We start from the raw sequence: 12634 nt of genomic DNA on the forward strand, positions 1-12634 counted from the left end.
TTAGTCTTGCTAAAACTCGAGAAAGGCTGGACAGATATGGCTAATTTTGGTCTTGAATTATTTGTGGAAATCCAGGGAAGGTTTAAAAGGTAAATAAATATGAAAGTACTCAGAATTAAATAAAACCAACAGCTTTGTTTTTCCTGTGATGGGTCCCCGTCGTTCAGAAATCAAATTAAAAAAATAGTTTAAAATGAATAACTAATTAGAATTTTTATATATTTCTAACTTTCTCAGGAGGTAAAAAATAAACATAATTTTAGCTTACTATAGTTGGTAGATTAACTACAGTTGTTAACTATCTATCAGATTATGTTTATGTAGATTGAGATATCTTAAGTTTTGTCACAAATTAAATTTCTGAACGCAAACAATACTATTTGACGTACATACAAAAGTTTAGGTCTTTTATTTATCGATTCAGGCAGTACGAAGTCTGCCGGGTCAGCTAGTTAATAATAAAAATAGTATATCAGTTACAACATCTCGGTATCTGTTACTTTTACGTACGTACGTGCTGTACGATTATATTTGCTGATTTTATTCACGTGAGCCAGTTACGCAAGTTAGTAATATTTAAGTTTAGTAAGGAAACCGCAATCTTCTAACGAATAAAACATTATCTTTATCTTTTTTAAAAGGGTTCATTACAAGACAAAACGTAACAAGTCAAGTCGGTGTGAAGAAAGGAAATTCATACAAAATTGCATGATTTACAACTTTGAGGGACATCGTGTTTAAGGGTCGCTAAGGGTCACAGATTTATTTTACCTACGGTGTAAGAAGTTCAAGAAATATAACAAAAGCATTTTTTTTTATTTAAAAAGGAGAAAAATACATTTACGTACATATTTAGATACCTAACGAACCTAAGGGTCCTGATGATAGCGCCCGTAAGTCGGAGTCAGATAAAAATCCTCTACTGATTAAAAACCTGCAGTATGCTGATAGCTCAATAACTCTCCAGCGATAATGGTCGCGGGCCATGCATGGCAAGGAAATCAAATCAGTAACGAGGGCTAGGTAGGTTGTTGTAGCCGGACATCTTCATAAACATCAGTACAGTTATCGCGCGAGTTGAATGCAGTCGGGGCGTGGGAAAGAGCGGGTGCATCTCCCCCCGCTGTCCGCAAGCCCCGCATACAGTCTAGTGCTGTGCCGGAGCACAGGCCGTAGTTGATAATGATTCATCCGAGCTCGTCTTTGTTATGTTAGTGTGTTTAATTCATAGTTTATATTTTACTGTGTGTTTTGCGGCTTACTGTATTTTAATTAGCTGTTTGTTTTATAATCTGAAATATAATGAAGTATCATTAGTTGCAGGTTTTTCTTTTATAAATAAATTAAACAATTGCAGGGGTAGAAGGCCCTTTAGGTGGCGGCCAAGACGTCGGCGGTGACGCGGGACGAACACTCGGCATCAGGTGCTCTCGACGCCAGAGTAAACCCGTTGATTATCAAATTATAAAAGTTATATTGTTTTGTTAACAGAGGTTCAACAAGTGATGCTGGAAAAATGTTGTGTTTAACTGTAAATTCGGCTATGCGTGACGTGAGTTTATAGACAACGTATGTTTTGCAAATATCTCACATCTGCATAACAATGCAAGCAAACAGTGTTAGAGACAGCCCTGGGGAACTACGTCGTTCACGTGCTTTATGCCAATCAATTTGTGCCAATCAAGGGAACTGTTGGTCCACTTGCATCGCTCTCGTGAAGTCCAAGTGATAGATGTTTCGAAAGAAGTGCCTTTGTGCTATGATTAACCGCCCTTGCCTAATGTGCTTGGCATACCAGAAGATCGCCAGCCGATCGACCATGGCGAACCAATGAACGAATGAACAAACTGCGGACAGGGGCCTGCATACCATATAGGCAAGTAGACAGTGCTTTCCTCGTTAAGAACCTAAATAAATATAGCACAAGTGTGAAAGTTGTTTCAGTTTTGTTTTGTTTCGTTATTCTATAACCAAACTTCTAATGATTCAATACAAAAGTATATTCAATATTAACTCCCACTCACTCATTAAATTAGCTTACCCAGCTAATTAGCTCTCCGATATGAGAGTCTACTACTTTTGAGTATGAGGATGGGAGAAATGCTATAATACCCACTCGACTTCCTGACATCCATGGAAAACAGAGCTCACCATACAGTTTTCTGTCTGTACTTATACTTGAGACAACTTCATCGAGCTCTGATACTACGGCAGTGTCTTTCCATCATCGTAAAGAGGTTCCCAAGAACAGCTTTCGACAACGCCCGGAAATCAATACGACACTTAGGGACCTTCAGAAAAAGAGCATATTCCTTTTAGAGGCCGGCAACGCATCTCTTGACACCTGTTCATGGGCGGACTCCCAATACAGTGCGCCTCCTGCCCGTTTCAAAAGTTTATCTTAAAAAAAAAACAATCATAGCATTTATATCTAAAAAATCAAATTTATTTGAAACAAAAACACTTATTACTATTTACACAAACATAAAGGTTCTTATTGGTGTGCGTTACGAGTCTCTTGTCCACACACATGTCAGTGTACGCACATGTCAGTGTGCGCACATGTCAGTGTACGCACATGTCAGTGTACGCACACGTCTCATCTCCGCACATTAACTGTGCGCTGCACGGCCGACATGCCGTCCACGAAGCGCGTCCGGAAGAGCACATTCGCGTTGTTGAACATGCCGTCCTTCAGCGACACTATTATGAACTGCAATCACATTTAAATAAATTGATCACTACTGAGACTCATTGTGCAAGTTAAAATTGTCACCCAAATTTATGAACGATGCGGGACTCGAACAAGACATACCAAAATTTGTGACGCATGCATCACTCGAACGGTTGGCTCAGTTGGTAAGAGCGCTCGGACCGAACCATAGAGGCGCGGGTTCGAGCCCATGCGGGCCTCGTTCATAAATTTTGGTAACTTATATTTATTTTTGTGTTATAATAATACAATAAAACTATATACTTATAAAATAATTAGAAATATTTAAATTTTAAATGGTAATTTAAAATCACTTATTATGAATATAAGAATCTGGAGAGGGACAGTCACCGAATACGTAAAGAATACATAGATAGACAACACCGGCGTCATTATATCATATATATTGTTTTTTAGTTTTAAATTAAATACTTTTGCTCGTATTACATCACTTGCACGCATGTTTGAAGGCAACAATACGTCGGGTCAACTAAATAAAATGTAACTCTTTACCAACGATCCCATTAGAAAATCAGTTATTACACGGTTTTGATCCGTTTTTTTAATGGAAAAGGAGGACAAATGTGCGTACGTGTAACCTGATGCTAAATAATCACCGCAGGCCACATTCTCTTGCATCACCAAAAGAATCACAGGAACGATGCCGGCCTTTAAGGAAGGTATACGCGTTTTTTTAAAGTTAAATAATGTTTAATCCTTTATTGAGTGTAATACGTTAATCAATTAATTTACTACCGAAAACAATGTTCAGTGACTAGCACAATACTAGATTAATCCGAGGAGCTGTTTGACTTGATCCATGGCGCCAAATTCGATCATCGCCCTACTCTCCTCAAACTAAGATATAATTTTCACCATCTAATGTGTTGCGTTTCTCCACAGTGTGGTTTTTAAGGCACGCAAAAATCTGGCACGGTGTATTCAGGATGATACGACGCTACCTCTAGCAAACTCTGGAGAAGACTACAATAAATGAACAGTAACCTGCCAGCCTAGCGAAACTCTCTGAGAAAAACGCGATTGTATGAAACGTGCAGTAATTGATAGATTGAGAGATGGCGGCTATAAAATCTTGTAAAAGCGGAGATAGCTTACTACGTTTTACTTAAACTTAGCCGGATTATACTTCGCCGCCATTACTATTTCAATTATTTCAAATCTCACTGCACGTTTCATACTAAACTAAACGACAATTTTTACTGAGGCAGTCCCGCCTCATATTACGTAGTATTTACAGTGTCTTTGTAACCTTACCAGTGGGATGCTCCTTTGTACTGGATGCCGGCTAGATTATGGGTACCACAACGGCGCCTATTTCTGTCGTGAAGCAGTAATTTAACATTACTGGGTTTCGGTCTGAAGGGCGCCGTAGCTAGTGAAATTACTGGGCAAACGAGACTTAACATCTCATGTCTCAAGGTCACGAGCGCAATTGTAGTGCCGCTCAGAATTTTTGGGGTGTTTCAAGAATCCTGAGCGGCACTGCGTTGTAATGGGCAAGGCGTATAAACTACAATCAGCTGAACGTCCTGCTAGTCTGTCCCTTATTTTCATATTTCATAAAAAAAACAATAACCTGCGAGTGACGGAAGTGTTCCTTGAGCATGATGCCGATGTTCTGCGTGTGGGAGAGGTCAAGCGCGGCGTCCACCTCATCCAGGATATAGAGCGGCGCCGGCTTGAACAACAACATCGACAGCACCAGGGACAGGGCCACTAGAGACCGCTGCCCACCTGACAGCTCACCCAGCGACTCCTTCCACGTGCCGTTGAAACCCACGCGCACCTGTGTACCCGCCGCGACACGTTAAAGATTGTGTGATGTTTCTACTTTTTCTAAATTGAGTAAAGAAGAAAAAACTGTCCACGTGATTCATATTAACGGACTGACAAAAAATTGGTAGCCCTACTGTCACTCTTTAAATGACATCATGACTTAGTAGCCCAACCCACATATTGTATGGAATACACTAATATTTATTAAACTTTAAACATGAATTCCTTACATTGTGATGTTTGTGGCTTGGAACGTTTTTAAGGAACTACGTCCAATTAAAAAAAATATATTAAGGCAGTTCTCAATGATGAAATGAACTCGATCTATATTTTGTATTAATTTATATAACTTCATAGATATATATATGTCGGAGAATTCGAATTTTAAAGTAATATGGCCTGTATGATTATGTTCTATTCTTTGAATTGTGGCTGAACTGATGACGTACGTCATCTGTCAAAGTGTGTTTGAAATTGTCATTGTGTACGTCAATGTCTATTGACCTGATTGAAGTTAGTTATTATTGTCCATCAATAGAGCGTTCATTCAGAAGTAGCATTCGTCTTCAAGCTAGCGCCCGCGCCGGTCATGCGCACTGATCGATTTAAAACAACATGGCGGATACTAACATCGTGACGCCGATCTTAATCCAAATAAATCTACGACATATAATTTTTGGAGTTTACTCCTTAAGAATCGATTTTCATATAAGGCGCCCGGTATGAGATAAAAATGGACAGTAAAATCTACTCATTAAATCGGATAGTAACGTTTTTCTCATTTAAATAAAAAGAAACTTTGTCAGCTTACAAATAAGGCAACAATTAGCATTGTATTTTACTGTCGGCCACCTAGCGTTACTTTTGAAAATTATTTTATTTTGCAATAAGAAGTGTTGTGGCTAATGTACGATAGTTTCCTAAACTTTATTTAGATGGCGTTGAACCACAGACACCCCATCTAAGTTCAAATTAAAAACAAAAAATACTAGATTAAACGTCATCTAGTGTCACTTTCATAAACTATTTCGTATTTCCAAATCGAACACTGAAATTATCCAGTAATACGGCAACATTGAAACATGTAATAGGACAAGATTTAAACAGTAAGTTTGTTAAGTTGTTGTAAATTTTAAAATCTTTATATTTTTTTAATTAATACACTTTTATTAGCTTCTGCTGTATGTCTGTTTGTAACCGGCTCCATTGGACTTGATTATGTTTAGTACCTGTTCAAAGACAATCGTTCTTGAGGAGTAAACTCCAATGGTGCGTCGGAGCTGACACACACACTTTTTTTTTATTTTCGTTTGTGGCTTAATTAAATACTAGATAATGTACCAGAGGCTCCCTTGCACAGGATGTGTAAGCATAATTTTTTTTCGGTCTGAAGAGCGCCGTACCTAGTGAAATTACTGGGCAAATGACACTTAACATCTTACGTCTCAAGGTGACGAGCGCAGTTGTAGTGCCACTCAGAATTTGTTGGTTTTCCAAGAATCCTGAGCGGCACTGCATTGTAATGGGCAGTGTGTATCAATAACCATCAGCTGAACGACCAGCTCGTCTCGTCCCTTATTGTCATAAAAAAAAGTTAAATGAATGTTGCACGTAATTTTTCGCCTATAAATGAGGCATCACTTCCCATGTGGAAGTTATTATTATTGATGTATTTATGCTATGTTTATATAAGTGTTGTTGGCGGAATTTTAAATTAAATAATCGGCGTCAGTGGGGCAATATGTACTCAATGTGGACTCTTACCGCAGTGCCACCAGTTCAATCCTCATCTGCCACGTTTCAATATGTTTTCAGTTTTACGTTCCAATATGGGCATTGCTTTTAAGGATGGCAACAGGTTTACAGTCTTGTGAATTGAATTCCCTGGTGCTACAAGAGAGTGTGGGCCGCGGTGATCTAATACCAAAAGGTGACCCGTATATATGGTCTTCCATATAAAATGGCGATGGAGGGGAGCTTAAGCGTAGTTGAGGATGTGTATTCGTCCGACCACCGATCAGGATACAAATTGCCTATTAATGAAGCGCTTCAGTTTCACAGCTCATATTTTAGGTTTATGTAACGTTTTGGTATCTTAACGTGATTTGCAGGTAAGTCAAAGGCTGCATAGTAGATGCCTTAAGACGATAAAGACTCAAACGAATACAAATGTCTCGCTTCAAGGCCTTGATAAGCGTTCTTTAGACGTCCTCCAACATGAAAAATACTGACGTCAAACAAAAAGGGACTCAATTGAGATACAGATCCCGACAATATAATTATATTTCCCCGACTACAAAATAGCAATTTCTCTCTCAAAATACACTGACTGCAAAGAACAATCCCAAACTTCCTGGTGTTCCTGTGGTCACAGAATGACAACCGGTTTTGTTATGGGTGCGTCACTTCTTCTGTTCTAGCTACCTTATCAAGAGTCAGCGTACCTCCAACCCGTCCAGGACGGTCAGTCCCGGTGGTGGTCGTAGCTCCGCCTCCGCACCCGGCAGCAGTGTGCTGAAGATGGAGCCGAAGTCGCGGTTGACCTGCTCACATGCCGTCACCAGCGTGCGCCGCTTCTTCTCGTCCAACTCACCCATCACCTGCACCAGTTTGGCGCGGTCCGCCTCCACTATCTTTTTCTTCCTCAGCACGTCCTGCCGGACACATCACATTACACTCAATGTTAAAATAAAGCTTGAGACCCCAGCCCCGCACCGTGCTGTCTTCACACCTATATAAATACCACTGGACAGATTGTTCCATATGTATGACAGCAATTTTTTGAGCCTATTGAAGCGCCACTCGCGAGCGTTCAGAGAACTAATTTTGACGTATAATACAAATGGCTGCGAAGAACGTACAATACTTTCAAGTATTTTTAGATTTTAAATTAATTTCGGTCGTTTTCCGTGTATTTTATAAAGAATGAACCTAACAAAGTACTTTTTTTTGTAAATAGTTTTCTCTATGTTTAGTACCGCAGACTCTCGCTACATGGCCAACAGCGCCAAAATGGCGCATATGAAACAGTCACAAAAGTACTTTGACAGCCGCCAGTCCAGTGGTATATAGTCTTCGGCCGCACCTGGTACTGCTGTTCCTCGCTGCCCAGCAGCGTGTGCGCGCGAGCGTTGACCCCGCGGGCCAGCCTGTCTCGTCGCTCGGTGAGTTGCGCGAGCCGCTGTGACGTCACCTGGTGCGGCCGCGCCTCGAAGTCGAAAACGCCGCCTGCAGCTCCAAAGAACTGCCTCTCGCTGCTGATCCAACCGTGCTCGTGTTCCAGGGACTTAATCTAAACACCAAAACAGTCGTTGTTTTTATGAAAATACGTTTAGATGATGGTAATTGTTACGCCCTGCTCATTATAATGCAGTGCCGCTCAGGATTCTTGAAAAGCCCAAAAATTCTGCGCGGCATTACAATTTCGCTCGTCACCTTGAGACATAAGATGTTAAGTCTCATTTGCCCAGAAATTTCACTAGCTACGGCGACCTTCAGACCGAAACACAGTAATGTTTACACATTACTGCTTCACGGCAGAAATAGGCGCCGTTAGGGTACCCATAATCTAGCCGGTATCATTATATCATTTACACTGTCAAATAACATTGGCACTATCAATTGGACGTAATTCTAGGAAAATGTTCATCCACAATCATGACGAAATTCAGTTAAGAGCACAAAACTGGTCACATGATTCATATTAACGGACTGAGAAAAAATGGTAGCCCTACTGTCACTCTTTAAATGACATCCTGACTTATCCCTTACCCACATGTATGGAATACAGTAATTTTTATTAAACTTTAAACACGAATCCCTTAAAATGTGATGTTTGTGGCTTGAAACTTTTTCAGGAACTACGTCCAATTTAAGAACACAATAACTGCAGATAAAAACTCACTCTCTTCTCACACTCGACGGCTTCGGTCTTAAGCTCCTTAATTTTGTACTCTAGTTCCTTGATCTTCAGCTCGTGTTCATTGTTCTGCTTCAGGAGCTGTTCCTTTTTGGCGAGCAGCCGAGCTATATCAGTATTGCGGTTCGCGATATCCGCACGTTGCTTTTTTATTTTGCTCTGCAGTGTCTTCATTTCTTCCTGTCAAAGATATTTTTATTGCTTTATAAATTCAATTTTAAGTCGGGACTTGCATAATAATATATATTATAACTAGCTGACCCGACAGACGTTGTTCTGTAGATAATAAAAAAAAATACTGTTTTATAGGAATTTGCAAATAATATTTTGAAATATTATTGAAATCTTACATCAAGAATTATTTCGTAAAAAATGCTCCCTGTTGTTATAATGAAATTGATTCACAGTGGAACTGTCAAACTGTGCATCACTAAATTATTCTTTCACAGAAAATATGTCCATACAAAACATATATTGGAAATAAAAATAATTATGGGTCCCAAATCGAAATAAAAAGCTATCCTATCTTTCAAGTGGGACTAAACTACACTCAATGAAGTAATCCCCATTAAAATCCGTTCATTAGTTTAGGAGTCCATCATGGACAAACAACGTGACACATAATTTATATATATTAAGATTAGCTGACCGGACAGACTTTGTTCTATGCATAATAAATAATATACTGTTTTTTATGAATTTGTCAATAACACTAAGAATTATTTTGTAAAATATGCTCCCTGTGAATGACATTCTATATTATGTATAGAACGTCATTGCTCCCTGTTGTTAACTATAATGAAATTGTTTCATAGCAGAACTGTCAAACCGTGCGTCAATAAATTCTCTCATAGAAAATATGTCCATACAAAACAAATATTGGAATTAAAAAGAATTATGGGTCTCAAAACGAAATAAAAACTATCCTATCTCTCAAGTGGGACTAAACTGCACTCAATGAAGTAATCCCCATTAAAATCCGTTCATTAGTTTAGGAGTCCATCGTGGACAAACAACGTGACACGTCATTTATATATATTAACATAATAATAATCAAGCTAGTCCACCTTCGCCCGGTCATGCTGCTCGCTGGCTGCCCGCAGTGCTATCCGCAGTTCCCCGCTGGCGTCCGTCAGCTCACGCAGCTGACGGCTGGTCGTCTCCACTCCGCTCTCCAGCTCCTGCACCTCAAGCCTCAACGTCTCGAAGTCTTGCTCCTTCAGTTCCCATTCCTTTTTGTGGTGCTCCGCCTCAGCTTTCGCATTTTTCAGTTCTGATTCAGCCTTTTTGAATTCTCTAAATAAAAAATATAACCCTCATTAGATCATCAGTTTTATTTATTGATAGAATATGAGAACGTCTCGACTGATTACCGCAATTTTTTTTATTTTGCAAACTTCTTCAAATAATACAACAGCATACAATCACGTAATATAAAACGCAACAAGTGCCCGTCAAGATTGATTGAAATGAAATGAATCGACAATTATTTATTGCGTCGAATACAAATATCATTAAATTTATTGTAGTGCCTAAATTTATTACATTCGGCTAATTTAAATTTAGCATGCAAAAAAATACTTTTTAATATTATTATTAATTATTAAAAACATCCTATATCACTATATTTTTTTATCCATTTAATACTTATATAGGGGAGAGCAGATAGGATTCGTACAGAGGGAGCATTCGTACAGTGGTCATATTATTACTATCCAACACACTGATGCGTTTGTATTTATGTGCATGACTCTCCCGTTTATGCGTATAGTCTAACCGCGGGAGCGTAGTGGCAGTATGACTACGAGTTTCGTTGGAACGTACAATTTCCATTTTTTGGAAAAAGCACCACAACTTGGTTATAATACTTCGTATTAACATACAACTATGTATTATTATATCCAGATATGCTAGTAATATAGCAGTATTAAAAATATTTTCAATTAGCTATAATATAACATTTTACAAACCTAAGAGTAAAAAGTGTACGAATCCTACCTGCTCTCCCCTACATACAATAAACATAAATATACAAATAACTTAAAATAAAGCTTATAAAGAAGACAAACAATAAACAAACAAAATCTGAAATAATACTACCAATATGTTACAAAAATGGTCCCAACTCAGCATGTTTGCTGGTGTGAAAACCAACGCTGGTCTTCCGTTGAGCCATTTGGTGACGTCACGCTATATATATAATTTTAAATAAAATAAAAGTTACGTTAACTAGTAAACTGACGTAAGGAGAAATTAATACTCAACTAAAACTTATATGCATAATTTTAAGTTTGTACTTATATGATACTCAGTGGACACAATGGTGACTAGTTAATAAATATTGTATTGCGCATCACAAGCTCATCGTATGCCACAACAAACCTCTCTCTGTGTCCCTTGATGTCCTTCACCTTCGCCTCGAGGTCTCTAGCGCGCGCCGACGTCTCCTCCTGCTTCCTCTTGTCTTCCTCCACAGCGGCCGTAAGCTGCGACACCTTTATAACAAAAATACACGTGTTAGTTATATCATTAACAATTGGACGCAATTCCAGAAAAACGTTCCAAACCACAATCATATCTAAGTTATTGAGTTAAGAGCACAAAACTGGTCACGTGATTCATATTAACGGACTGACAAAAAATGGCAGCCCTACTGTCACTCTTTAAATGATATCATGACAACCCACATGTATGGATAACTCTAATATTTATTCAACTTTAAATACGAGTTCCTCAAAATGTGATATTTGTGGCTTGGAACGTTTTTCAGGAACCACGTCCAATTATTGTAGCTAATTACCAAGTAAGCAAATGGTCACCTGGTCCTTACCTGTTCCCGCAGCGCCTGTATCTCCTGGTGCAGTTGCGCATGCGCGGTGCCAGCTACGCGTTCGCGGGCCACGGTTAACGCATGCGAACTCATCTCAAATCTATAATGACAAACATAATGTTAATATTCCAAGCGTCGGCAATTTGCAACATGGCTATTGCTACATACGGATACCAGTGGGAGGCTCCATTACACCGGATGCCGGCTAGGTAATGGGCACCACAACGGCGCCTATTTCTTCCGTGAAGCAGTAATGTGTTAAGTTTGTCTGAAGGGCGCCATAGCTAGTGAAATTACTGGGCAAATGAGGCTTGACAACTTATGTCTCAAAGGCAGTTGTAGTGCCGCTCAGAATTTTTGGGTTTTCAATAATCCTGAGCGGCACTGCATTGTAATGGGCAGGGCGCATCAATTACCATCAGCTTAACGTCCTGCTCGTCTCGTCCCTTATTTTCATAAAAAAAAATACGAGATTATAAAATTAACTGCCTCTCTCTTCCAAGGTACAAGCGAAGCTACAGGGAAGCATAATTATTTAAAATAAATTATTGAATTAGGCCTTATTTAGCGGAAATTCATAATGAGTCAACGTCTCCTTTGGATCCCTCGTGTCAAATTGATTTCTCGCGTATCGGGACACTAAGCATGTTGATCGATCCACTGTGTTCACTGTATTTGTATGTGATCGATTTTCGACTTTTTTGTTCTATATGTTCAGCGTTGATGTCCTGCGGAGAATCGTCATAGCTCATGATGAATGTATTGTTTTCTTATAAGGTTTCGGTGAGCTTTAACACCATTGACAGCCTTGCAGTGTAGAGTCGGTTGAGTGTCGGCTCATCTACGGTAGGTAGTGATCTAACTCACCTACCATTCTTTCATACAGTTCATTCGGAAGGCAGAACTTTTTTTTTGAAAAAGAACGACCAAGAAACTCTAAGGTTGCTCTTTTATTCCGTTATGGTAAGGTATTCCAATCCTATTACAAGTTCTTATTTTCAATTTACAAATCATTTAAATTGCAATATAATATTTTGCATATTATTATGTGTGATGGAACGAAAACCGTTACCGTGGTATAGTGGGCCGGCTAGATTATGGGTACCACAACGGCACCTATTTCTGCCGTGAAGAAGTAATGTGTAAACATTAGTATGTTTTGGTCTGAAGGCCGCCGTGCTAGCTTGTGAAATTACAGGGCAAATAAGACTTAACATCTCATTCCTCAAGTTAACGACCGCAATTGTAGTTCCGCTCAGATTTTTTGGGTTTTTCAAGAATCCTGAGCGGCACTGCATTGTAATGGGTAGGGCATCTATAACCATCAGCTGAAAGGCCTGCTGTAAAAAAATTAAAATTAATAAGTAAAAACGCG

At 39.2% G+C, this 12634-nt stretch overlaps 1 protein-coding gene across 2 annotated transcripts in view; it reads right to left on the reverse strand.

The window, feature by feature from the left end:
• Positions 1–2421: 2421 nt before the first annotated feature.
• The window catches only part of LOC126971057 (structural maintenance of chromosomes protein 2), a 34088-nt gene continuing 23875 nt past the window's right edge, over positions 2422–12634 (reverse strand). Inside the window, exons 15-23 of one of the 2 annotated variants that reach the window (XM_050817203.1) lie at positions 11260–11359; positions 10812–10924; positions 9497–9725; positions 8415–8609; positions 7596–7802; positions 6955–7164; positions 4311–4520; positions 2576–2713; positions 2422–2527 (exon numbers count right to left, since the gene is read on the reverse strand). In XM_050817203.1, the coding sequence (XP_050673160.1) occupies positions 2600–2713; positions 4311–4520; positions 6955–7164; positions 7596–7802; positions 8415–8609; positions 9497–9725; positions 10812–10924; positions 11260–11359 (1378 nt within the window). In that variant the 3' untranslated portion in view covers positions 2422–2527; positions 2576–2599. Of the gene's footprint in view, positions 2714–4310; positions 4521–6954; positions 7165–7595; positions 7803–8414; positions 8610–9496; positions 9726–10811; positions 10925–11259; positions 11360–12634 lie in introns of both variants that reach the window. The other variant, XM_050817202.1, reaches the window with a different exon arrangement.

The sequence above is a fragment of the Leptidea sinapis genome, chromosome 22, assembly GCF_905404315.1.
Source record: "Leptidea sinapis chromosome 22, ilLepSina1.1, whole genome shotgun sequence".
In the NCBI taxonomy this organism is placed as follows: domain Eukaryota; kingdom Metazoa; phylum Arthropoda; class Insecta; order Lepidoptera; family Pieridae; genus Leptidea; species Leptidea sinapis.